At 38.4% G+C, this 27,541-nt stretch overlaps 1 protein-coding gene and 1 pseudogene across 1 annotated transcript in view; one reads left to right on the top strand and one right to left on the bottom strand.

The window, feature by feature from the left end:
- The window catches only part of DDX10 (DEAD-box helicase 10), a 353,565-nt gene that overhangs the window by 32,768 nt on the left and 293,256 nt on the right, over nucleotides 1–27,541 (top strand). The window contains exons 7-9 of the mRNA XM_036258174.1: nucleotides 2,107–2,233; nucleotides 8,049–8,211; nucleotides 11,933–12,017. Coding sequence (XP_036114067.1) covers nucleotides 2,107–2,233; nucleotides 8,049–8,211; nucleotides 11,933–12,017 — 375 coding nt within the window. The remainder of the gene's footprint in view (nucleotides 1–2,106; nucleotides 2,234–8,048; nucleotides 8,212–11,932; nucleotides 12,018–27,541) is intronic.
- LOC118627700 lies at nucleotides 6,866–7,328 on the bottom strand (annotated as a pseudogene).

A 27,541-nucleotide genomic window follows, 5' to 3' on the forward strand; every position in this document is an offset into this window, starting at 1 on the left:
TTCTCTCTCTTTGTTTCTTGGTGAGTCTAGCTAAGGGTCCGTCAATCTTGTTTATCTTTTCGACAAACCACCTCTTTGTTTCATTGATCCTGTGAATTGTTTGTTTGGTCTCTATGTCATTTATTTCTGCTCTGATCTTTACTTTTTCCTTCCTGCTACTTACTCTGGGATTTTCTTTTTGTTTTCTTTCTAATTCTTTAAGTTGTGAGTTTAGATAGTCAATTACCAATTTTCTTTTTTTTGAGATAGGCCTGCAGTGCTATGAAATTCCCTCTCAGAACTTCTTTTGCTGCACCCCATAGATTTTGTGTTGTTGTGTGTTCATTTTCATTGGTTTCCAGGAAGTTTTTAATTTCTTCCTTGATCTCCATGGTAACCCAATCATTGTTTAATAACATGCTATTTATCCTCCACGTGTTCAAATGTCTTTGCATGTTTTTGTTGCAATTGATTTCTAGTTTCATTCCATTGTGATCTGATAAGATGCTTGATATGAGTTCAATCTTCTTGAACTTGTAGAGATTTAGTTTGTGTCCTATCATGTGGTCTAACTTTGAGAATGTCCCATGTGCACTTGAGAAGAATGTGAATTCTGTAGTTTTGGGGTATAATCCTCTCTAGATATGTATTAAATCCATTTGGTGTAGTGCTTCATTTAGAGTCTCTGTTTCCTTGCTAATTTTTTGTCTAGAGGATCTAATCAGTGGTATGGGGTATTGACCTCCACTGCTATGATTGTATTGCTGTCGATTTCTCCTTTGAAGTCCTCCAGAAGATTTTAAATATATATTGGTGCTTGTACATTGGGTGCATATATGTTTATCAAGGTTATATCTTCCTGTTGGATAGATCCTTTCAATAATGTGTATCTAGTTATGGTCTTCATTTTGAAATCTATTTTATCAGATATGAGTATTGCTACCCGAGGTTTTTTTTTTTTCATTTTGTTTGCTTGGAAGATTTTTTTCCATTTCTTCACTTTCAACCCATGTGAGTCTTTTGTTTTGAGGTGGGTCTCTTGGAAACAACATATGGATGAGTCATGCTTTCTTATCCAATCAGCTACTCTGTGTCTTTTTTCGGAGCATTCAGTCCATTTACATTTAAGGTGATTATTGATATGTACTTATTTATTGCTTTTTTGTTTAGTTTGGTTATATTTTTCTTCCTATTCATTCTACTATTTATAGCAGTCCTGTTAACATTTCTTGCAGTGCTGGTTTGGTGGTAATGTATTCCCTTAGCCTTTTTTTTGTCCGGGAAGCTCTTTATTTGACCCTAAATTTTGAATGACAGCCTTGCTGGGTAGAGTTGTCTTGGATTCAGATCCTTGTTTTTCATGACCTTGATTACTTCATGCCATTCCCTTCTAGCCTGGAGTGTTTCTTGTGAGAACTCAGCTGAGATCCTTATGGGGTTTCCTTTGTAGGTAACCTGTTGCTTATCTCTTGCTGCTTTTAGGATTCTCTCTTTGTCTTTAATTTTTGGCATTTTGATTACTATGTGTCTTAGTGTGGGCCTGTTTGGGTTCTTCTTACTTGGGGCTCTTTGTGCTTCTTGAACTTGAATGCCTTCTTCCTTTACCAAATTAGGGAAGTTTTCTGTCACTATTTTTTCCAATATATTTTCTAACCTTTGCTCATTTTTTTGTTGTTTGGGGACTCCTATGTTGCGAATATTATTATGTTTTCAGTTGTCCCACAGTTCTCTTATGCTGTCTTCCTGTTTTTTCATCGTTTTGTCCTTTTGGTTTTCTGATTGGTTGATTTTGTTCTACCCTGTCTTCTAATTCACTGATCCTGTCCTTTGATTCCTCTACTCTGCTGTTTAGACCTTCCAATGTGTTCTTTATTTCTATGTGTGTGTGTATTTTTGATATATAATCTATAAGGGATTTTGAATGTATTTCAGTCATGTGTTGAATTTATTTCTTAAGGGACAATAGAGAAGTCCTATTTTGGCGAGAGAGAGAGAGAGAGAGAGGAGAAAGAGAGAGAGCGAGAGAGAGTGAGAGAGAGAGATATGGGGAGGGAAGGGAAGGGGGTCTGGATTTTATTTAGCAACATGGCATATTTTTAATGTTTTTTCTTCTTTTATTTCTGCAAGCACCCCTGCTACTTTGGAACAGAACTACATAGTTTGTGAGCTGCAGCAAAAAATAAGTGTACTATATTCCTTTTTGAGAAGCCACCTGAAGAAGAAAAGTATTGTATTTTTCTCCAGCTGCAAAGAGGTACTGAACTTTTATTTTTCTTAAGTTATTGGAGTTGGATCATCCCTTTTAAAATATTAAATTTCAGTTAGACGAATAGCAATTTCTTTTTCGTTCTAGTAAATAGAGTGCTCGATGTAGTGAGGGATCTACAGGTGGAGAATCATGTGTATTGGTTTTAAAGGAACTCATGGATGAAACCATACGCTCCTTAAGGGAAGAAACTGTCTTTTGTACTTCTGTATTAGTACCTAGCACAATACTTAGAACATAATAACCTTCACATACTGGTAGAATGAACAATGGAATGACTAGACTTATCAGAGGTCATTGTAATCTTACCTACCCTCCCATAATACTGAACTGAATATACCATTTCTTTTCTCTTTTTTTTTCCATTATTGATTTTTGAGAGAGAGGAAGGGAGAGGTAGTGAGATAGAAACATTGATGAGAAAGAACATCGATTGGCTGCCTCCTGCACGCCCCTCACTGGGGATCGGGCCCACAACCTGGGCATGTTTCCTGACCGGGAATCAAACTAGTGACCTTCTGGTACATGGGTCAATGTTCACCCACTGAGCCACAGTGGCTGGGCTATGCCATTTATTTTAATGCTTCCATATCTTTGTTCATACTGATATTTGGAATGCCTTTCCTGCATCCCTTCATCCTAGGTGTGGAGGAATATTTAACGTCCTTTAAGGCTAAGCTCAAATAATTATGCCTGGAAGTCCTTTTCTGACACTCCCAATTCCCTTGTTATCAACTCTTTCCCCTATCCTCTGTAGTGTTTATATCTTTATTTAGTTAATAAATTTATTTCATCAACACTACCCTTGTGCTACAAATAAGGGATTCAGTGATATATAAGAATACTGGGTTCCTTCCCTTACAGAGCAGGGACCCTAGTTAATTTTTGTCACTTTTTCACATTCTCTGATGACCTAGTTGTTGGAATAAAGTAGGTTAATTCTAGATTTATAATTTCTGGAATAGCTTAGCCTGATAGATATGAGGATGTGTCTCCCTCGGGCATCTTATGAGGAAGATAAGTAGTGGTTTCTCATTTTACCATGTAAAGAATGACTGGAGAATTTTATTTTAGGACCTCTTCTAGATGTTTAGAACTTCACATATCCTAAAGAATGGATGTTTTAGAATCTATATACGAGGAAATAAGTTTAGAGTTTATATTTAAAGTTTCTATTTCGTAATGCTCTGCTTTCCCTTTCATCGCAGTGGACGAAGTATCTCCTACCAATCCCTCCACTTGTGCTCCAGACCCTCTCTCCTGCACAAAGCCTTTGTTACTGTAGATGTCCTCTGCCCTGCTTTCTTGTCTCCCAGTCATTCCTGAATATTGCCCAGATTAAGAATAAAAACCAAGGTTTTTTTCACTACCTCTTTTTTCTGTTCTTCTTCACAGCAAACTCTTTTAATGATTTATCTCTACTGGTGGTATTGCTGCCTCATTTCTTCTTCTCTGCTCAGCCCTCCAGAATCAGCCCTTGTTAGGAGGTACAGCTTGCCAAAGTCAGTGGTCAGTCATTAGTCCTTATCTTATTTGACCTCTCAGAACATATTAATACAATTGGCCATACTTTCCTTCTTGAAACACTTCTTTAGAATTCTGTGACTCTACACTAGCATGTTTTCCCCTTGTCTGCTGATTGCTCCTGTTAACCTTCCTTCCTGGTTCTCCTTTGCCTGACCACTGCAGTTTGAAATGCCTCAAATCTCTGTCTTTTGCTCTTTTTCCATTTGTATTCTTTCTAGGTAACCTTTTCAGTTCTGTGTCTTTGAGTGCCATCTATATTCTGGCAGCTGCCAAATCCACATCTCAAATCCTGACCACTTTCCTGAGCCCCCAAGTTGTGTAGCTACTTGATTACAGGTGTTTCCAACTGAGTGTCTAGCAGGCATCTCAAATTTAACATAGGCCAAACAATTTAAAATTTTCTTTTCCTAAGATCTGCTTTCTCAATTCAATAAATGACTGATTGTTTTACTTTTTATTAAATTTATTGGGGTGACTCTGGTTAACAAAATTATACAGGTTCAGGTGCACAATTCTACAACACATCATCTGTAAACTGTTGTGTGTTCACCACCCCAAGTCATGTCTCTGTCCATCACCCGTTTATCCCCCCATACCATCTTTTACCTCCTCCCATCCCCTCCTGAACTCTTAATTCTTACCTGCCTTCATCTGTGTCCAGCCTATTGATAACTCTCATTAGCTCTACCACTTCTCATCACCGCCCATGCTTCACTTGACTCCGAACCATGCTTAACTATCTCGTACTCCTGGTTGGTCTTTCTATTTCTTTACTCTCTTTCCAGTAGTTATTCCACATTATAGCAAGGATAATCTTAGGAAAGTGGAAACTGGAATATGTCAATGCCTTGCTGCAGTCCTTCCAAGACCTTTTCTATAAATTTTAGAATTAAATTTAAACTCGTTATTTAGAACCAACATGTCTTTATTCTGCATACATCTTCTACCTCAGCCAGTTTTTTTTCAAGAGCGGGAATTCAAGGTTAGTCTTGATTTGAGAGATGCACATTGCAAAAAGTTTTCATGGACTCAATTTCACTTTTTAAATTTCCATATATACTCTTCTGAGGGGGCCTCTGTGGCCTGCAAGTTCTCATTTCACGTCTCCTTTTCATGGTAGTTTTTTATAAAACTTTACAAAAGAAAGGCATGTATCCATCTATCCTTAATCTCATTGGTTCATTGTCATATGGTCAGAGAACCTTTCTGACACCAGGGTAGCTGCTCTAATAATAAGGTAACAAGTCTTTTTGCAATTCAGGTGGTTTTCTGTTCTTGACTTTCAACAAAATTTGAAGAGAGACTTAATGGAGTTATTGATAGATTATTACAAAGAATCTATCTGTCATGTTGCAATTTTTAAAAATATTGCCCTGGCCGGTTTGGCTCAGCGGTTGGAGCGTCGGCCTGCGGTCCGGAGAGACCCGAGTTCGGTTCCCGCTAAGGGCATCTACCTCGGTTGCAGTTTGTCCCCGACTCTGGTCAGTCGTGCGGGTGGCAGCCACTCGAGGTGTCCCTTCACGTCGATGTTTCTCTCTCTCTCTATTCCTCTCTCCCCCTCCTACTCTACCTGAACAAAAATGGAAAAATGTCCTCGGGTGAGGATAAAAAAAAATATATATATATATATATATATATATATATATATATATATATTTGAATTTATTGGGGTGACATTGGTTAATAAAATTATGTAGGTTTCAGGTGTACAATTCTATAATACATTGTCTATATTTATTGTGTATTCACCACCCAAGCCAAGTTTTCTTCCTGATTTTTTAGAAGAGTTCAGAGAGTTAAAGTTCATTTCAGTCCATTTCCTATATATTTGAGAAGAGATTTTCTTAATACCTACATTACAAAGATAAAATAGGAATAAAATGATACTGTAGTCTGCCTCAGTCTAGCAACCAGCAGTATTCATTTATGAATACATAAACTAAAGACAAATAAAAAATTTACATCAGATCCATTTAGGTCCATAAATTAAGAGATGTAATAATATCTACTATTGTATAACATCCAACATCTTAGAACAATAAAATTATTTTTTTATGTCTGACAGTTTTTAATTTTTTAAATTGATTTATTTTTTGATTTTTAGATAGAGAGGAAGGGAGAGGGAGAGATAGAAACATAGATGAAAAAGAACATCTATTGGCTGCCGCCTGCATACCCCTCACTGGGGATTGGGCCCACAACCTGGGCATGTGCCCTGACTAGGAACTGAACCGGCAACCTCTTGGTACATGGGTCGATGCTCAACCGCTGAGCCACAATGGCCGGGCTATCTAACAGTTTCTATTTTTTATTTATATTTTTATGTTTTTTGGTATGTGCCCCTAGTGGGAACTGAACCTGGGACTCTGGTCCGCAGGCTGATACTCCAATTGCTGAGCCAAACCGGCCAGGGCATGTCTAACAGTTTTTAAAAATCAAATTCTAGCATTTCTTATTTTGGTCAGTTCTATACTACTAATAATTGTAGTAATAGTTTATTTAAGAAGAAAATTTTTATTGCAGCTTTATGGTGTCAGGAAATTTTAAAAAGTTAACACTGATATATAAAGTTCTTTTGTAGAAAATCATGAATTTTGATAAAGTATTCAAAAGACTTTAAAGCATGAAATTATAAAGATAAAATTCTGTGGGGTCAGAAGATAAAGGGTTCAAGGACGAAAGCAGATTGTGTAAAATTTCTGTTACAGAAATTTCTTCATATTGTGCTTTTAGCCTTTTATGTTTTTAAGACTTAAATTTTTTGGAGCAGTTTTAGGTTCACAGCAAAACTGAGGGGCCCTTCTCACACAATGCATAGTCTCCTCATTATTTTGACTTTTTTTTTTACTAGGCAAGGAACTTTATTAACCTGTTTCTAACTTTATTCCTAGCCGTCTTCAGCTTAATTAGCTGCAAAGAATGATTTATGTATAAGCAAAAACAAAAGAACTGCAATGTTCAGGGGGTTAGGCTAAAAAATATTAGAGATCTAGATTTTATCAGATCCATGAACAAAATTTGAAGAAGCCATAATATAAAATAGCAGCTCCCAATAACTTCTTCAAGCTTATCTTCTTCAGAAGTTGACTTAATTCAGTTTCCTTCATTTTTGGAAGCCTCATCAAAATTCTCCCCAAGATCTGGAACTTCATCATCATCATCCTGTCCAGTGGCAAGTTGTGCTTTTCCATTTCCAGAGTGTTGGACAGAGCTTCAGCCAGTCTCCTTAAACTAGTCAGACTGTCTGCACCATGCTGGTTAAGGTGCTGAGGAGCATTTTTGTCAGCTGTTTTGTCTCAGCACAGCAGTGATGGTGAAAGTGTTCACTGCCAGAGATGCCTCACTTTAGGGTTGTTAGAGTGGATCACTGTTCCTTGGTTAGTGAACATATTTACCTATTTAGTGCCAGAGATATTGTTTACCCCTACCTTCTTGAAAAACTGAAGTTTTTATCATCTGCTGCAGCTGGTCTGTGAACCACCTTCTTTCCACGAGTGGTTTCTTTCCCACCAATGCACACTTGTGCCTGCAGTTTGGCGAGTTTCTCTTGCTTCATGATAGTTTCTTTCAACTTGTTGGAGAGGAAACGGGTTCTCATGGCGAATTACAGTTGGTGCTGAGGGAGTCTTGGGCAGACCAGTTGAGAATAAGCCTATTTTGACACATTTTAAAAATAATTGGTGCCCGGCCAGTGTGGTTCAGTGGTTGAGCATTGCCCCATGCACCAAGAGGTCATCTGTTCGATTCCTGGTCAGGGCACATGCCCAGGTTGTGGGCCCGATCCCCAGTGGGGGGCCATGCAGGAGGCAGCCAATTGATGTTCTCTCTCATCTATGTTTCTGTCTCTCTCTCTCTCTCCCTCTCTTTTCCTCTCTAAAATCAATAAAGAAAAAAAATTGGCAGTAGGTATCAAATTGCTTTGCTATTTAGAATCAATTGGGTACATTTATAAGAAGTTTTAAGAATTTATTTTAAAATACTGATATTTACAATATACCCAAAATTACATTCTTTACAACTAGTTACATTTGGAAAAATGTTAGGCATAAACTTAAAAAAGTAAAGGAGCATTTTTTTTTTCTTGTCAGAATTGTTTTAGGAAATAACATGAGCAAAAAATGCTTTAACACCATAAATCGACTATATATCCCTTTCTCTGCTCTATATATCTTTAATTAGTGAGACTTGTGCTTAATACATTTTTGCTGTTCATCTCATAAGCTCACAATGCTGCTGCTATCCAGATGTATTAAACTCATTTTTCTGTTAATGCTAGGTTCAGTATCTGTATCGAGTGTTCTGCCGGCTGCGTCCTGGTATTTCTATCCTTGCCCTGCATGGTCGACAGCAGCAGATGAGAAGAATGGAAGTCTATAATGAATTTGTCCGCAAGAGAGCTGCAGTCCTCTTTGCTACTGATATTGCAGCCAGGGGGCTGGGTAAGTTAACTTAGGAGAAAATATTCTCCGATCATGGGAAGTATGATTTGCTTAGAAATGGGTAAATTTTGGGAATTCAAATAGTTTGATTCAAATAATTGGGCTTTCATTTAAGAGAAAAACAAGGGAATTGTTAACTGAGATGATTAACATTAAGGATACATCAATGAAGATTTATAAAAGATTTTTATAATCTTTTTATCTTTGTACTGTTATTGTTTCATGATAATAACTATAGCATAGATTCCTGAGAAGCCTAACAGAATCCAAGGAGGATGAAAAATTTAAAGATAAAAAAAGAAAATGTCTTGTTTCTTTGAAAACTGGAAACTTAATAAATATTATAATTTATTTAACAAGAAAAATTGGTGAAGTCCATTTTTCACCAAGCACCTAGTTTTTATTTTAAAATCATATTTAATATATTTCAACTTTCAATAAGTTGTAAAATGTATTATACAACTGACAGCTTTGTGAAGGTTGAATGATATGGAAGTAAATAGGAAAACTGGAGATAAGAATAAATAGGTGGTAATTTGAATTCTTCAGTCACTTTACTGTGTTAATTATTATGTCAAATTTTAAACATACACAAAGAGAATAAGTCTAATGTACCGTCATATGCTACCCACTTTTAGTAACTCTTTTTCATGATTCCCCTGTTCCTCCTATCTCCTTATTTCTCTTGAAGTATTTTAAAACATTTCTCAAGACATCATATTAGTTTATCCCCATGTAACTGGAGGTAATAGATAAGTATGCATGTTTTTAAAGCTCTCTAGGCCGTATTGTTATATCATAACTTGGTAAAAATCAACATTTTGCATTTACATTGTTTTGACAATGTAATTGTGTTTGCTAAGGGACGTAGTGTACTATGATTGTCTCCTTTTCTGTACTTTCTTTTGTGTTTTTCTTTGAATTAATAAATCAAATTTGCTAAGTTTTATTTCCCAGTTTTAATGGTTCTCAAATGTTCCAGTAGATGTCACACGCCCAGTTGTCTAACAGTTCAAAAACAGTCTGTTTCGTTTTCCCTTGAGACTTTTCCTCTGGGAGTCTCTGTCTCCAGCTCTAATCTAGACTGATTGCTCCATAAGCCTGTGACTTCTTTTTCCAGATTTTTCTGGATTTATTCTTACTTTAAAAAAAATTAATTCTCTAATAGCTTCTTAAGAAAGGGTGCTTAGGAGGTAAGTTTATTTTATTTTTAATCCTCATCCAAGAATATTTTTTTATTTATTTTCAGACAGAGTGGGGAGGGGGGGGAGAGACAGACATCGATGTGAGAGAGACACATCGGCTGGCTGCCTCCTGCATGTCGGGGACCAAACCACAACCAAGGCACCTGCCTTTGACTGGAATCAAACCCTCAACTCTTTGGTCTGAGGGCCGACGTTCTAACCTCTGAACCAAACCAGCCAGGGCAGGAGGTAAAGTTTTTGAATCATTACATATCTGTGTCCCATTTTTTTGTTTTCTTTAATCCTCATCTGAGGATATCTTCTTTAATTTATTGATTTTAGAGACAGAGGAAGGTGGGGGGTGGGGGGAGAAAGAAAGAAACATTGATGTGAGAGAGAAACATTGATTGATTGCTTCCCATATACACCCTGATTGGGAATTGAACCCTCATCCTAGGTTTGTGCTCTGACTGGGGATCAAACCTGCAACCTTTTGGTGTAAGGGACAATGCTCCAACCAACTGAGCCACCTGACCAGGGCTCTGTGTCCTAGTCTTGAATGATGGTTGGGATGGGAATAAAATTCTAGGTTGAAATATTTTACATTAGAGTTTTTGCAGATATTTTGGAATATTGTTTACCTTTTACTATTTTGTTATGGTGGTTATCAGACCCACAACTAGGTTGTTACTTAATGTGTTAGTAAATAAGCATATATAGTACTGTATCAAAATTTTAATTAAAATGTTTATATTACAATTTTTCTTTTGTAGTCCTATATTTTTACTTCATGCCTTAAAAAAGAGTCCAAAGGCTTCAGATATGGCACAAAAAAATGTCAAGAACCTTTCTTTGTTCTAGTTAATTAAAAGTTTATATGAATGTATTCATAAGCAGCATGTAAACTAGTTTCTTGGGTGTTTGAAAAGTTTACATAAGTAGCCCGGCTTATGTGGCTCAGTGGTTGAGCATCAACCCATGCACGAAGAGGTCACTGGTTGGATTTTTGCCCAGGTTGTGGGCCCAATTCCCCGGTGGGTGGCAAGAAGGAGACAGCCAGTTGATGTTCTCTCTCATTAATGTTTCCATCTCTCCCTCTCCCTTCCTCTCTCTCTAAAATCAATAAAGAAAATAATTAAAAGTTTACATAAATAATATTTTACATAATAGTCTATGACTTGCTTTTGAAGTCTTTGTTGATGTGCAAAGGTCCAATATATTTTGTAGAGTATGTCATAGCATGAATTTATCTATTCCTGGAGTAAAGGACATTTAAGTTTGTATTTTATTCCAAAAATGTGCAATGGATATCATGAAGCTCTATTCTTATGTAAATGTTTAAGAATTTCTTTAGATTATACCAGAATCATTTTAAACTTCATTTTATTCTTAATACTTTCTCAGTTATTTTTTAAATTAACATATGTGTATAGGTAAAATGAATTATGAGACAAAGCAGTCCCAACTCTACTCCTCCTCACTTTTTAGAAGCAACTATTTTTTTTAAGATTTTATTAAAAAAATTTTTTTTAATTATTATTTTTTAATCTTCACCTGAGGATATTTTTATATTTATCTTCAGCTAGAGTGGGAGGGAGGGAGAGAGAGAGAGGAGAGAGAGAGAGAAACATCGATGTGAGGGAGACACATCAATTGGTTGCCACCCTCACAACCAGGACTGGAGACAAACCACAACTGAGGTACGTGCCCCTGGCTGGAATCGAACCTGGGACTCTTTGGTCCACAGGATGACGCTTTAACTGCTGAGCCAAACCGGCCAGGGCTAGAAGCAACTATTTAAACCTGCTATTTCTTCTTTTATATTTAGTTTTATATTTCAAAGTAATAAACTTATACTGCCATTTCTTAATGTATCAAATTTAGAAATTATTTAAAGATTTCCTTTTGTTAAGTTTCTAACTATCCTGCTACCCCCATCCTTTTTTTTTTTTTTAAGTGCTCAGCCCTTTTCTGTAGGGTAGAAAGGGATCTGAAAACCTCATAGCAAAATTCCTAAATGACTAAAGAGAGTAAGAGCATGAGCATTAAGGAGTTAAGAGCAGGATCTCTGGAAATGAAGAGAACCTTTTGTAGCCAGAAGTATATATGGAGTAATTTTGCTAGGAAATTGGGAGAGGGACGTAATTTGAGTGGAGATGGGAATAGCAGCAAAAGTAAACCTTTATTTAAATTTAGAAACCAGTTTTATAGTTCACTAGGACCCCATGAGAACTGGTTCTTTGAGGTTATTAAATAGCAGGATATTTCATTATATGTCTTAATACAAGCTGTCTGTCTCTGCTGTGTCAGATAAGACATAATCTTTACATTCACACAGTATCATTAATTTTAGCTCACTTTGTCAAAGAAGTATTTATTATCTCTTGGTTCATGCAATTAATTAAAAAATAGAGTTCACAGATGATATCTATCAGTTTGATGTGACAAAGTCCAGGCAAGCAGTATTATAAAATAAAAATAGTACAACAGAGCAGATCTTGAAACTGACTTTCTGACTTGACATTCTTTCTGTCCAGATTTCCCAGCTGTGAATTGGGTTCTTCAATTTGATTGTCCAGAGGATGCCAACACATATATTCACCGAGCAGGTAGAACTGCCAGGTAGGTGTGCTGGCCCATTCTCACTGTGGTCCGCGGGCTGACACTCTAACTGCTGATCCAAACCGGCCAGGGCTGGCCCATTTCTTTGCTTCTGGTGCTATCAAAATAAAAAAAAACCATGCTACCTGAACTGCAGACAAACAGTGGAGGAATTCAGGTTAAGTGAGTACTGGTTTAGCATTTTAGTGGTGTAATTTGAGAGCAAGTGGTCAGCTGTTTGGTGGTTTTTTTTTTGTTTAGATAGAGTGGAAAGGTGGGGGAGGGAGTAAGGGAGGGGGAGAGAGGAGAGAGAGAGAGAGAAAGAGAGAGAGAGAGAGAGAGAAAGAGAAAGGGAAAGAGAGAGAGAGAAAGAGAAACATTGATGTGAGAGAGACATCGATTGATTGCTTTCCACATGACCTCGAATGGAGCTGTGGCTCAAACCAGCAACCCAGGTATGTGCCCTTGATTAGTAATCAAACCCTTGACCCTTTGGTCTGTGGGCCAACGCTCTAACTGTTGAGCCAACTGGCCAGGGCTGGTCAGTTGTTTTAAGTCAGTATGGCTGAGACTTGATGATTGCTGCTGAGAAAAATCAGTGAAAATCTTATTTTTTTTGTTCTAACTTTATATACTTCCTAAGCTTCTTACAAGAATTGCTAACTAACTGACCATCATCTCACTGAATCCTAAGGACTCCTCAGTGAGATATAACTGTTATTCAATACCAATTTTCAGAGGAGGAAACTGAATCTTTGAGCTGTTGAACAATTTGTTGGAAGATCCACAGAGCTGGGATTTGAATCTAGGCAGTCTGACTCCAGTCTAGATCTGTATTCTTACCTTCTGTGCTACGGGCTGTAAGAGGCAAGGTGGTTTTGAGATTTCTCTCTTCCTTTTTTTTCCTAGTGAGTAAATTAGAGCCATTGCTGGAGGCTACTCCCAAATATTGCCTTATCTTTGTATGTCCCCACTTTCTCCCCAATAAAAGCACCCTATATATGCTAACAGGCTGTGGGGAAACTATCTGGCAAAGAATATAACAAAGTCATAGTCATTTGGGAGTAAATGGCATAGAAAGGTATCTGAATGAATGAGAAGAATAACAAATGTCATTGTTGTTGAGGTTGCAGTGAAGTTGGAAGATGTATGCTGCTAGTTGAATTGTAAATGGTTAGCATCTTTCTGGATAACATTTTGTAATATTTATCAAAAGTCTTAGAGTTCTTTCTTTTGCCTCAGTAACTCCACATCCAGAAATTGATTTTAAGAAAATAGGGAGATGGAAAAAGTTTCAGTAAAGATGTTCATGCTACTGATACTTATAATGGTTAAGAATTGGAAACAGCCAAAGTAAATCCACAATAGGGTTATGATTAATTGTGATTAGCCACAGATGGACTATTTCTTTGGTTTTCCATTTTGTTACCACTTTCTTTCTCATCAAAACTGGATGAATATTTATAATATGGATTTCAACGGTGATGTTTAATGATGGAAGAGACATTAACTGGAACAAGTTACTTCAGATTTTTAAGCCACCAGGAATGGCAGGGTCTTTAGACCAAAGATGTATGTGCTCATCCAATCAGAGACTCATTTTCATGCAGGTTTGCTCTTCCATTTGCCCTGGATCTCCTTCAGCCAATGGTCCAAGTCTCCTCTGTCCCTTGTTTATCTATGAAGTCCCCTTGATGTTTACTTCTTTTATCTTTTTGTTTGTATCTTGTGAATTCTGTTGTTTGTTTCAGCTTAAGTGGAGGTTTTTCCTATCCTTCTACAGTCTGAGAAGAGTACTGCTCCTTCTTTCTCTTTGTTTTCTAATGATCATAAAATGTTTGAATGTTGAAACATTTTTCAATTGATTTATTTTTTGCCCATGGGAAGTTAAACATGGGCTATAATCGTAGTGTACTTAAATGCTTTTCTTTTGACCAACATGAAGGGGAGAATAGTATAATAGTAAAAGACAAAACTTTTTCTAAATAGGATTTATGTACTCTAGAGGGTTCAAAAGTAAGTCTTTTTATTGCAGTTATATAATTTGAATAAGCAGTGGGGTTAGAACTGGGTTTTGTGTATGATATCTTTCTGCATTCAGACAAATTTACTTTTGGAATGATATCATTTTGATTTTTTTTCCTTATTGATTTTTTTTTGAGAGAGAGAGAAAATGAGAGGGAGAGAGAGATAGAAACATCGATGAGAGAGAACATCGGTTGGCTGCCTCCTGTATGCCCCCCACTGGGGATCGGGCCCATAACTGGGAATTGGGCCCTGACTGGGAATCGAACCAGCGACCTCTTGGTGCATGAGTTGATGCTCAACCACTGAGCCACACTGACTGGACAACATTTTGATTTTTAATGGGATCGAAATAAATGAGACCCAAGTAGAATAACAGCCTTATTTTACATTTTACAGTAAGGTGCATGGTGCATCAGTGGTCCTTGATGTGTTGGGTATATGTTCAGATTATCTTTCATAGTGAGATATTCAGTAGTTTTTAGTTGTGGCTGTGAATGAATGTTTCTCCATTGTTTAATTTTTTAAAAAAATGTGTAATATGTATGGATTTTTACAAGTACCCATGCACACACCCTTGCATTTTATGGTCCTGTGTATATTAAGGTAGTTAACGTTGGGTCTAATCTCTCACTACCATATTGGACCAGGAGCATACAGGTTTTTAGATTATCATTGGTGTTCACATGGACAGGGCAAATTGATTCCTTTATAGAATACATTTAGCAATATTTAAAAATTCTTCCTATATGAAGATTATTGGACATCTTGGTGCTTCAGGAAAATGTTTATGAGGAGCAGATATTTTAGGGTTCTTGTTTCCTGGAGAAGTTAAAAATGTTATGGAGTTGAACATGCCATGGTGAACATGAAATTGGTCTTTTTTTTTATCCTCATCCGAGGACCCTTTTCCATTTTTTATTCAGATAGAATGGGAGGGTGGGGGAGAGAGAGAGAAACATCGACGTGAAAGGGACACATTGAGTGGCTGCCACCCACACGACCCCTTCTGGGACCTGGGACAAACTGCAACCGAGATACATGCCCTTAGTGGGAACCGAACCCAGGTATCTCGGAACCGCAGGCCAACACTCCAACTGCTGAGCCAAACTGGCCAGGGCTGAAATTGGTCTTAATGGCCCAGCCAGTGTGGCTCAGTGGTTGAGCATTGACCCATGCACCAAGAGGTCACCAATTTGATTCCTGGTCTGGGCACATGCCCATGTTGTGGGCCTGATCCCCAGTGCGGGGTATGCAGGAGGCGGCCAATCAATGTTCTCTCTCATCCATGTCTCTCTTTCTCCCCCTCTCCCATCCTCTGTCTGTAAAATCAATAAAGAAAAATTATAAAAAAAGAAAAAAGAAATTGGTCTTAATGACTGGAGATGATTGTGTTTTAAGAGAGAGAATACTAATTTGAAAAACGATTGTAATGAAATTTTTTATTTAATTTTTATTGTTGAATGTAGAATGTATTACAGATGTTCCACATTTTTCCCCCATTGACCCCCTCCTCCCCATTCCCGCCCCCCTCCTGCCTTTTCCCACACTATTGTCTGTATCCATTGGTTATGCATATAAGTTCTTTGGTCTATTTCTTCCCACCCCCCCAACCCCTTTCCCTTTGAGGTTTGTCAGTCCAGCAATGAATTTGTACTTTTTAATCCCTTCACCTTTTTCACCCATTTCCCCAACCCCCCTCCCATCTGGCAACCAACAAAATGTCCTCTATCTATGAGACTGTTTCTGTTCTACCTGTTCATTTTGTTTGTAGATTCCATTGTTGATAGATATGTATTCATTGCCATTTTGTTTGTTCATATATTTTATCTTTTTCTTCAAAAAGACCCTTCATCATTTCATATAATAACGGTTTGGTGGTGATGAGCTCCTTTAACTTTTTCTTTTTTTTTTTTTATCTCTCTCTTCTCCTCCTGGCACCCCCAAGATGTGAATGTTGGCACGCTTGAAGTTGTCCCAGAGGCTCCTTACACTATTCTCATTTTTTTGGATTCTTTTTTCTTTTTGCTGTTCTGATTGGGCGTTTTTTGCTTCCTTATATTCCAAATCAATGGTTTGCTTCTTGGATTTACGTACTCTACTATTGAAGCTGTGTAAATTATTCTTTATTTCAGTTAAAGCCTCCTTCGTTTCTAACTGTGCATCGATCATTTCTGACAGGTCTTTTTTTATGCTCTTGAAGCCCTCACTGAGTTCATGGAGCATCCTTATAAGCAGTATTTTGAACTCAACATCTGTTAGGTTACTTATCTCCATTTCGCTTAGTTCTTTTCTTGAGGTTTTGTTCTGTTCTTTCATTTGGGACCTGTTTCTTTGCCTCCTCATTTTGGCTGCCTCCCTGTGTTTGTTTCTTTGTATTACTTAACGAGCGGTATGGGGCTAGCTGAGACCAGGTGCTGCTTGTTTGAAAGAATTTAGGAGAAACCTGAAGCAGGATCCAAGACAGGCCAATCCTATGGTTAAGCAAGTAGCAACAGCTTGGGTGGGCCTGAAAGTTGGGTGGGGTGGGATGGGGCGGGGCCGCAGGGAGTCAACAGGGCGGGGCTAACAGTGTGAGCCAGGTTGCTGGAGTCCCAGATATGGCGACTGTCTGCCCCCCAGGGAAGGGCTCACCAAACGAACAAAGGCCTCTTACAGCACGTTTGTCCCAGAGAAAGCCCCTCTCCAGCCCTCGCTTCAGTGCCAAACAGCTCAGTTCTTCCCTGTATGTCTCTGGTGCCCCTCGAGCTGCCTCCCCTCCAAGCTTAGAGGGAGAGAGTCCGATAAGTCCGTGCACGGGCCCTTTAAGGAGCTGCCTGGGGCTCCAGCCGCTTCAGCTTCCCTGAGCCTCAGTTCCTGCTGGTTTTTCCAGCCAGAAGTGATGGAGATTCTCTTCCTGGCACTGGAATCCTGAGCGGGGCACCTGGTATGGGATGGGGACCCCTCAGTCCTCAGGAAGGACCTTCCCAGCCGAGGTAGCCTCCTGATTTTTATCTGCCACACAGTGGATGTGGGACCAGCCCGTTGCGCCTCTGCGCCTCCGCCCCTCCGCCCCTCCGCCCCTCCGCCCCTCCGCCCCTCCGCCCCTCCGCCCCTCCGCCCCTCCGCCCCTCCGCCCCTCCGCCCCTCCGCCCCTCCGCCCCTCCGCCCCTCCGCCCCTGGCGCCTCCGCCCCGTCTCGATGCAGCTTCTTTAATTCCGTAGTTGTAGGACCTCCATTCAGGTTGATTTCAGGCGGTTTTGAATGATGGTTGTTCTGTAGTTTAGTTGTAACTGGGATGTGGTTGTGGGAGGACGCGATACCGCGTTTACCTACGCCGCCATCTTGACCGGAAGTCTGTAATGAAATTTTTAACATGGTCATTAATTTTTAAAGTACAAGCCTGTTTGACCTTTCATAACCAATTAAAAATACTTTGAATTGACCCTTTTAGATGTATGGTGAGTGGAAAGATTTAGGATATGTAATGCTTATTTTTTCTTTGTCAGTTTAATAAAAAATGACTAAATTTCAATTTAAAAGTTGCCATTAATGGGTTTAGAGAAAATTAGAAAATTTTGGGGGCCTTTAGCCTGGATAATTGAATTGAATAAAGGCTAAATTGAAATTTGAAACCAATTAAAATCTGGTGTATATGCTGTAATTAAAACCCGGTTGCCAGATAGTGTTTGCTTTTGGAATTGAAATAGGATATAGATAAATAAATTCTGAGCTTTGTGGCAAAATAAATAAGGTTTGGGTAAATGAGTTTTCTTTTTCTTTTATGTGTTTTAGGTAAGTGAAAATAAAGGGTGATTCAGGTACTTATTGCCTTAAAGTACGTACTTATTCTATTTTAAACATTTTTTTTTCTTTATTGATTTCAGGGAAAGAGGAAGGGAGAGGGAGAGAGAGATAGAAACATCAATAAGAGAGAACATCGATTGGCCGCCTCCTGCATGTCCCCAACAGGGATCGGGCCCACAGCCTGGGCATGTGCCCTGATGGGGAATTGAACCAGTGACCTTAATTCATGGGTCAACGCTTACCAACTGAGCCACACTGGCTGGGCATAAAGTACTTATTCTATTTTAATTTATTCACCTGTCTAAAATTCTTTTGCTCTTTAGCAATTGAGAAAAATTTTCCTAACTATCCACACTCCTTTTAACATAGTGACCTCCTTTAGAAACAAATGAGGCAAGGGATCCAAATATAGTTTTATAAAGCTGTATCCTGTGATGCTTTCTGCCACTTAAAAGTGATTGTCTTAGGGCTTGCAGCGATTGGTACTCACAAAATCAAGCTCTTCTACTTCTTATAAAAATGCCCAGTTGAAATAAAGATTTGAAATAGAAAATAGGTATACATTAGATACTCCTCCTTTTATAAATGCTTTCTTTCATTTGGGAAGTGGGGTCTGTGGGTAGAAGGTGGGACTTCATGTAACTGTTTAAATATAAACAATGGGGAGTGGATACATAAAAGATGGGAGTCTGTATATGTAACTTTTGTTTTCCAGAGTAGTGTACAATCCAGCAATATTTGGCTCTGCCTTAGGTACCTTGGCTATGATTTGTGGCTCTCAGATTTTATTGGAAGTGATTTCGGTGATTCCACTAGGGGACAGCACAGGACAATTCTTTGCATTGCACACTCACTGGTAGCAGTTTAGATCATCATCAGCAAATATGCAGATAGAAAGTGGTTTAAATTTCTGATATGATAACATGTGAAGAGTTTATGATAGTTGTTTTGTGGGAAATATTGGTAGTTTACGGAATAGATAATGAAGACAAAAATTTAAATGTCTTTAATTGCTTTGTAAATTGAAATATAAAAGTGAAAAGACAATTTCCATGAGCATTAATTTACTGAGGCTTACTACGTGTATGTTTAAGATAGAACAATATTTGCTAGTGAAAATTCTTTTTTCAATTTTTTTAGCTTATTTAGAGTTACGAAGATTCTATTTCCAGCCCACTCCACCTTCATAGAGGCTGGTGCTTCCTTACATGGCCTTCTGCCTTTGTCTGTTGGTATCTAGAATTTAAAGCATTAAATAAAAAAGGCAAAGTACATCCATTATTTTGCATTAAAAAGCATTGAGGACCTAGGGGAGAGTATGATTGGCTAGCTATTGAGGTAGGTAAAGGAGCTGATATTTCTTAGGAGTCTGTCATTTCCCAGGCACTTCCCCTTTGTTGTCCTCAACAGCAGGCAGAGCGATCCTTTTACACAAGTGTGATCATGTCACTCCTCTGATGGCTTCCCATTTTATTCAGAGTAAAAGCCAGTGACCTTCTGGGCTTATGCTATGCAACCCCCTTCCAGCCATATCTCCACTTATTTCCTGCACTCCAAACTGGTTTTGCTATTTCTCCTACATGCCAGTTTTTGTATGTTTTTGTCTCAGGGCTTTTGTATTATCTGTTTCTTCTGGAATTCTTTTTTCTTAAGTATCCACATGGCTGTCTTTCTTACCCTGCCTCAACCACTCCTCCTTACCTTGCTCTCTATATTTTTTTTCATAGTACTTAACACCATTAAATATACTAGAGCATTTACTTATATTTGTTGTTTGCTTTTCGTTCTCTTTACTAGAATGTAAGCTTTATAAAGGCAAGGCAGGTTGTCTACCTAATTGATGTAAGAACTGTGTTTTACAGTTTCTGTGGGTCATCTGGGTCTTCTGGCTATTGGTCAATCATATGTTCTTAATCTATTAAAACTTAGTTTAGTCTTTTTGTGTGTGTGCTATAGTCAAGGTATGACACAGCACTTTAAGATTCAACTGGGAATGGGCCCCTTTCTGAGCTTGCTGCCAGGATATATTTCCTCACTGACTGTTGGTCAGAGGTGCCTGTCAGTTCCTCTCTACATGGTCGTCCTCTTCATAGGGTTTCTCACAACATAGCAGCTGGCCTCATCAGAGAGATCAAATGAGAGGATTATGGGAGTAAGATGGAAACCACAATATCACACCCCATCTTATCTGTAGTATTCTAGTTGTTACACAAATTAGCACAGTTAAGTGTGGGCAATGACTACAAGGGTACGACTACCAGGACGCCTGGATTGTTGGGAGCCATTTTAGAAGCTGCCTAATACACCTAACATCAAACTTGAATCGTTTCAAGGATAAAGGTAGTCATGACATATATGCGAGGCAGGAAAAGGTCTGGGACATCCAACATGGCTACATAGGTCCATTCTTGCACATTAGGGCGTGCTCTGGCCCACAGTAACTTCAGAGTCTCTAAGTGATATGTGTGGCTTATCACTTACATATATGAGCTGTTGGTATACTCAGTTACAAGGTTGGCCGTTTTGACCTACGTCTTGAATCCATAGACTGTAAACAAACCTGGTACATCTATTAATAGCATCTTAGATGAGGACTCTGACACCAACAAATTTACCATATTTGTTTCCAAGGAAGCCTGTCACTGGCATGTTCATGAGGAGATTTGACTGTATTGCTTTTTTTTTTTTTTCCTCACTCGAGGACATTTTTCCATTTTTTGTTCAGATAGAGTGGGAGGGAGAGAGAGAGAGAGAAACATCGATGTGAAAGGGACACATCGAGTGGCTGCCACCCGCACAACCGACCAGGGCCGGGGACAAACTGCAACCGAGGTACGCGCCCTTAGCGGGAACCGAACCCGGGTCTCTCAGGACCGCAGGCCGACGCTCTAATCGCTGAGCCAAACCGGCCAGGGCAACTGTATTGCTTTTTATTTATTTTTTTAAGCAGGGGAGACTCTCCCCTTCTCCTGGCCCCACACAGGGAATGCTTGGATTGTAGATTCGCCACTTCCTAACACTCAGTAAATTTGTTCATTTAGCCTTTATAAGTAGCCTTATAGAAGAGATCTTATTAGGGAACTCTTACGCAGAGGTTATGATGTAAAATGTGTCCAAGCTCACTCAGGAAGACACAGAGCTGGCATTGTACTCAGGTCTTTCTGACTCTACAGCTCCTGTTCTTGTAGTGTGCCCAGAGCAACTGTTTTTATTTAATGAAGTTTGGTGGCTGCTGCTCCCATGCAGGGCTTCTAGACTGCTCAAAGCCTGATACTTGGAGAAGGAAGGTAGATAACTAATTTGCTACCATTCGTGATCATGCACTAAAACATACACATTTTTTCTTTCTTTCTTTATTTGGACTGTGAGAGAGACATGTCCTATAGTTGATGAAATACTGTCCTTAAAATCAGAAAACTTGGGTTTGGCTTTGTCATCTGATGGCTCTGTACCCTTGGAAAAGTTATTAACCTCTTTAGGCCTCAGTTTCTCTTACTGTAAAATGGGTTAATCATAGTTAACTCAGTTTCCTGAAAGTATCGTTTTAGGTGGTATCAGTACTGCTTTTAAATGGGTTTTCTTTTTGTTCTAAGTCTATTAAAAACTTAGTCTTTAAAAAATATTTTCTGGGGACAGTTGATAATATTTAATGATTTCTACATTTGTCATGTGAACGCTGTACATGATTCCTTGTTCTTAAATCAGTTTTCTAGAAACTTTCCATGCAATATATGTTAACCAGCTTGATGTGAACTTCATTTGTCAAACTGTTGAGCATATTGTAGTATACTTGTTCATGTTTCCAAGATCTCTGGCTGCCCATGACTTTATTTTTCCTGCAGTACTTCCCTGTCTTTGTGTTTAAAAGAAATTTTTTTTATCCTCACGAGAGGACATTTTTGCATTTATCTTCAGATAGAGCAGGAGGGGCTGGGGGTGGGGGGGTGGGAAGAGAAACATTGATGTGAGAGAGACATTGAGTGGTTGTCACCCACACGTGCCCTTAACAGGAAATGACCCTGGGGCTCTCTGGTCCGCAGGCTGATGCTCTAACCCCTGAGCCAAACCGGCCAGGGCTCTTTGTCTTTTTTAAATCTAGTGTAGTCTTTAGATATTCTGTGAGTCAGAGATACCATTTTTCCTGGAATAAGCTCTCCTTTGTACCACGTTGTGCAGGAGAAACAGAACAGCTGTGTCTGTGTGCATGGCTGACTGGACTGTTCTCCCACAGTGGCAGGAACTCATGGGGCTGGTTACCACAGGTAAGGCTGAAGCATAGGGAGAATAGGCGATAACAGGGAGGGGAAAACAGAGGGAAGAGCTGTGGAATAGCAGAGTGTGACCAAGAGTTGTCTTCATTTTTCTGTCTCTTGATCAGATTAGTGTTGTGGCCAATTACTAGTATATTAGTAGTTGCAGGTATAGAATTTTTGATCCTGAAGGGACCTAGGTCATCTCATTCAAATTGTATAACTTATAAATTTAAAAATGTGATATCTGGTGATAAAATGACTCATTATCCAAGGTTATGAATAGTACAACTGGGATTTGAAATTAGTTCTTTTGACTCCAACTTCAGTATTATATCTACTAATGCAGCAATTTTCAATGTTTTTAATTTCATATAAACTAATGACTAAACTTTGGCACACCAAAAACTATTTTTTGCTGATATGATACACACGCAAAAAAAAAGGTATAATTTTGATTCATTCATAATGGACAGCTGTAGTTGTGTTGGCTGTTGTCATTTTTTTCATTTGACAAGCTAAGGGAAAAGAGGTCAGTGTCCCAGGTATTGCATGTTTTAAAAATTCTTGCGGCACAGAGAATGAAAATCACTGTACTAATGTAACTCCTAAGGAGTTCATTTATATTTGTTCATGTACCAGATATTTAGTGACCAGATTTTTAGGTATAAGTGATGTATATATTAGGTATGGAAGGCAAATTCATATATGACTTCAAAGATAATGGTCAGAATGAGGAAATATACTAATATTGGTAGTACTAAGGTGTGTTAATGAAGTAAGAGTGATGCAAAAGATGTGAATTATTAAAAGCATATAAAGTTTTTTATTTTTTAATGAACAGGTCTTATTATAAAACTAATGCTTATTCACTATACAAATTCTAGGCAGTGGCAAAACGATTAAACACCAGATCCCACCACCCAGAAAATTTTTTTCATGTATGTTTGTGCATTTAAAAAATATTATAAAAATGGAATTATTCTAAATCTGTTTTTCTATGATTAGCCACCTGGAGAGCCAAGCTTGGAGAACTGAGGGTGGTAAACAGTTGTGAGTACTGCCGGGTCCTGGTGTAGCAGAAGAGGCACAAATGAGCAAAATCAGAGGGTACTTAAAGACAACTAGATGGGAGTTTGTGCTGGGGAGTCTGAATTGGAGTAGTTGAGGATTAATAGTTCTTGGCTAGAAGGCAGACTGTTGCCAGAATGACAAGACTTTCTTTCCTTCCTCTGGTCATAGTTTGTTTCAAGGTTATTTCAGATGGAGAATTACCATTGGGATCCAAAAACCAAAGGTCTGGATCTTTTATTTTGGCTAGAAATACCAGTGAGCTCTAGGAGGAAGCTACCTCTACATGATGTCAGGCAGTCATGATCAATCTTTTGAGGATCCTTCTTTCTGGAGGGAATCCTGGTATAGTTGAAAAAAACAATGAATTGGAAATTAAAAGTCTCTGATATGTAGTGATCAGTGCCCACCCCACTTCTTGTCTTTTCAGCAACTTAATTTTTTTCCCTGTTCATTGTTTGCTTGCTTTTAAGTTTGGCAAATTAATGTAAAATGAAGCTCCATATAAATTCTAAAGACCTATATAAATGCAACATGCTATTAATACTGATAGTGAAGATGAGATTTCTGTTGTTTCAGATTCTAGGCTTTTTCTATGGTGCCTAGAATGTCTCTTAAAATAATTTGTCTAAGTCTATGGGGTTTTAAAATGTAGGTCTCTTGCCCTGGCCTGTGTTGCTTAGTGGTTGCGAGTGTTGACCCTCACACTGAAGGGTCTTGGGTTTGATTCCCAGTCAAGGGACATACCTGGATTGCAGGTTCGATCTCCAGACCCAGTCAGGCGTCTGTGGGAGGCAACCAGTAGATGAGTCTCTCTCACATCAATGTCTCTCTCTCTCTCTCTTTCTCTCTCTCTCCCACTCAATCTAAAAAAAAAAAAATGTAGGTCTTATGAAGAACATTTATTTCACTTTATATGTATACTTAACCTGGGGCTTTGGATATTGCTTTTGAAATCTAAAAGCTAGCTAATGGGTAAATAAACTATTCTTGTAAGCATTTAAAAAAAATTGAAATGTGCTTATGCCTTCTTTTTTAAAGTGCTTATTTTATTTTTGAAATAGAAGCTTACTGGGAATTTTTGAGTGTTGGTGTGTGGGAGATAATATATGCTTTCCATTGTTTCTGGGAAAAGCTGTGTGTGATATAAGATAGGTAAAATGGCTAGTGATCTTTTTAGTAGATGCTTGCCTTGTGGGGTTCAGCTTTGGACAGGTTTTCACCATTTTGCTTTGGGAATCTTTTTCTTCTAAATTTTAGTGTTGCAGTTTGTTGTAACCTTGTGTGTGTGTGTGTATATATATATATAATATATATATATGTGTATATATATATATATTCTGTTAGCTATAGTTTTGAAAGGTTTGGATATGGCCCTCTTGTGACTTTAATCTTGACTCATTCTCCCAGATACTTCCTGGGAGCACGAATTGGTAGATAAGATAGATGTAGATAATTAGACTTATATTATTCCTGTTTATGAGTCAGTCTGAATATCAGAGACCTTTAGTGGATGCCTTTCTGATATCCTAGGAGCTTTCCCTTTTCCCTTTGCCACAGTTCTGGTTCTGTGTAGAGTTGGGGGCCTATTTATTTTCTCTCTATCTCTGAATTTGAATATAGGATGTTAAAAGAGTTGTTTATCTTCAACCCACTGATCTCCCTCCTTCCTGATTGTTCTGTGGTCCACACAAAATAAGCCTTTTTACTGACTTCAGCTCTAGAATAGAGCTGCCTTGAGGGCATTTTAGTAACTGTACTGCATGGTGGTCAGTATGCAGTGATCTCTGTCCTCTTTGATCCTTAATGTTCCCTGGTGAAATCTTGAAGCCTCAGAAGTTGTGATGTTGCTTAGATATCTTCTCTGCTCAGGGTGTTGCCTTACTACGTCATACAACGATTTCTGCTTAGGGGAATGCTTCAAATTCATATTTCTTCATAGGAAATGAAGATAAAACATTTGAGTCATACTAGTCTGTATTAAAATACAATGAGGAAGTTATTTGCTTCTAGTTTTTCATTACAGAATATACTTAGTAAAAGGGTGGGGCAAAAGTAGCTAGTAAAAGGGTGGGGCAAAAGTAGCTTTACTGTTGTTCATATGGAAAGTAATGCAATAATTAATAAATAATTCAAAAACAAACTTTTTCACATACTCACAACCATAAGCCTACTTTTGCCTCGCCCTGTATATGTTCAGCCTTATTCTTCCTGTTTTAATACTCATGCACTTAGGAAACCTATACAAAACAAATAAGCATGAAGGAGACAAAACTTAACTCTCAACTGCTGCCTTTTTTCCCCTGGAAAATGACTCTTCATAATGTTTGATTAATTTCTAATTGTTCTTTAGGTCTTAGCTCCTAGAGTCATTTCCTTAGGGCAGTTTTCTTGGCTCCTAGACTATGTTCAGTAGAACTCTCTGTCATATGTTCTCATGGCTTCCTGTCTGTCTACTGTGATACTCACACCACTTCACTGTTACTCACTGCTTTTAATTTCTGTCTGTAGTGGTCTGTAAGCTCTGTGACAGCCAGGATGATGTCCGTTTTATCACTTTATTTCAGTGCCTGGCGTATAGTGGCCCCTTAGTTTTTTAAATACCTATGAATTAACTTCAAACTTTTAATAGTTTTGACTTATTTTATACTTTCTGTGTGTCTGTATACACAGAACGATACACACACACACACACACACACTTTTCTAAAAAGGTATTACTCCAGAGTTTCACCTTATGTATAGAAGTGGAGTTTTGGAGTCAACATGTGAGGTAAAAATTACCTTTCAGTCTTTATAGTACAGAATAATAAGTCAACAAAGTCACTTTCCTCTCCTGTATGCAGTGATAAAATTCTGCTTACATATGGTGGTACTCAATCTCTTTCTGCAGAGGTATCCAAGGGTTCTCCCAAACCAGACTCTAATGTACCTTTCTAGCAATCTTTCCTGCTGTTTACTTAGATATACTGGCTTTGGTTGAGTTTCTCCTGTCTTTGTGTGTATGTGTGTGTTAATTCTCATCTGAGGATATTTCTCCATTGGTTTTCAGATAGAGTGGGAGGGAGGGAGGAAGGGGGAGAGAGGGGGGAGAGAGAGAGAGAGAGAGAGAAATCAATATGAGACAGACACATCGATTGGTTGCCTCTTGCACAGTCTGAGCAGGAATTGAACCTGTGACCCTTCAGTCTGCAGGCCAACTCTAACTTCTGAGTCAAACCAGCTAGGGCAGAGTTTTTCTGGTTTCCATTCCTTTGTTCATACCATTCTCCTCCTTTGGGATTCCTTAGCCTTTTCCTTTCTATTTTCTTTTTTTTTTAATTATTAATTTTTAATCTTCACCTGAGGATATTTTTATATTTATCTTCAGACAGAGTGGGAGGGAGGGAGGGAGGGGGAGAGAGAGAGAGAGAGAAAGAAACATCGATGTGAGAGAGACACATCGATTGGTTGCCACCCGCTCGACCCCAACTGGGGCTGGGTTCTAACTGCAACTGAAGTATGTGCCCCTGATCAGAATTGAACCTGGAACACTTTGGTCCACAGGCTGACACTCTAAGCACTGAGCAAAACTGGCCAGGACTTTCCTTTCTATTTTTCAAGGCCCACCTCAGATTTCATCTGCTATCTTTCTGTTTTTCTTTTGCTAACTCTGAATGGTCTCTTTTTGCTTCTGAGTTCATAGCATATATTGCCTGTAGTTGTCTTTTGACACTCATTTACCATTTTGGGGCTTTTTCTTGAATCTCTTGCTTTTGTATGTTTGTGTCTTTTCTAGTTAACTGGATTGTTAGATCACTGAAGACAGGGATATTTATCTTGATATTTCTTTGTGTTCTTCAGTTTATCCCTGGCACATTTCTCAGTAAATTGTTTATTTCATTAACTTTTAAAACTTGCCCCTTTTATTTTATGTAATCAACCCTGAAGAGAGTGCTTTGACATTACTTTTTCTTTTGTGTCTTTAAATTTTTTCAAATACCCGATTTCATTCTGTCTACTGTTTGCATGTAATCACTAACACTAAGGTATAAGGAAAATCTGTATTCAGGTAGCACAAGAAGCTTAAGTAACTGTGGGCGTCTTGTGGCCTGCTTATATAGACATTTCTGATGGTACAGCATGAAATAAGATTTTACTAGGTAAGGGAGAAGTACCTGGATTGGAGATAAGTTTTTCGCCTGGGTCAGATCCATTTCTTTTTTGTCAAATCTCTGGGAAGATGAGTAGATTTCTTTAGTGTATTGGATTCCATATTTATTAAATGATTACTTTTATTACTACACTAGTGGTTTGAATGAGAAATAGTCTCCTTGCTATAGGGTGAGAGCTATTTAAGAAATTCTTTTTAGCCCCGGCTGGGTGGCTCAGTTGGTTGGAGCATTGTCCTGTGTACCAAAAGATTGTGGGTTCA

This window comes from Molossus molossus, unplaced genomic scaffold, assembly GCF_014108415.1.
Source record: "Molossus molossus isolate mMolMol1 unplaced genomic scaffold, mMolMol1.p scaffold_m16_p_13, whole genome shotgun sequence".
In the NCBI taxonomy this organism is placed as follows: Eukaryota; Metazoa; Chordata; class Mammalia; order Chiroptera; family Molossidae; genus Molossus; species Molossus molossus.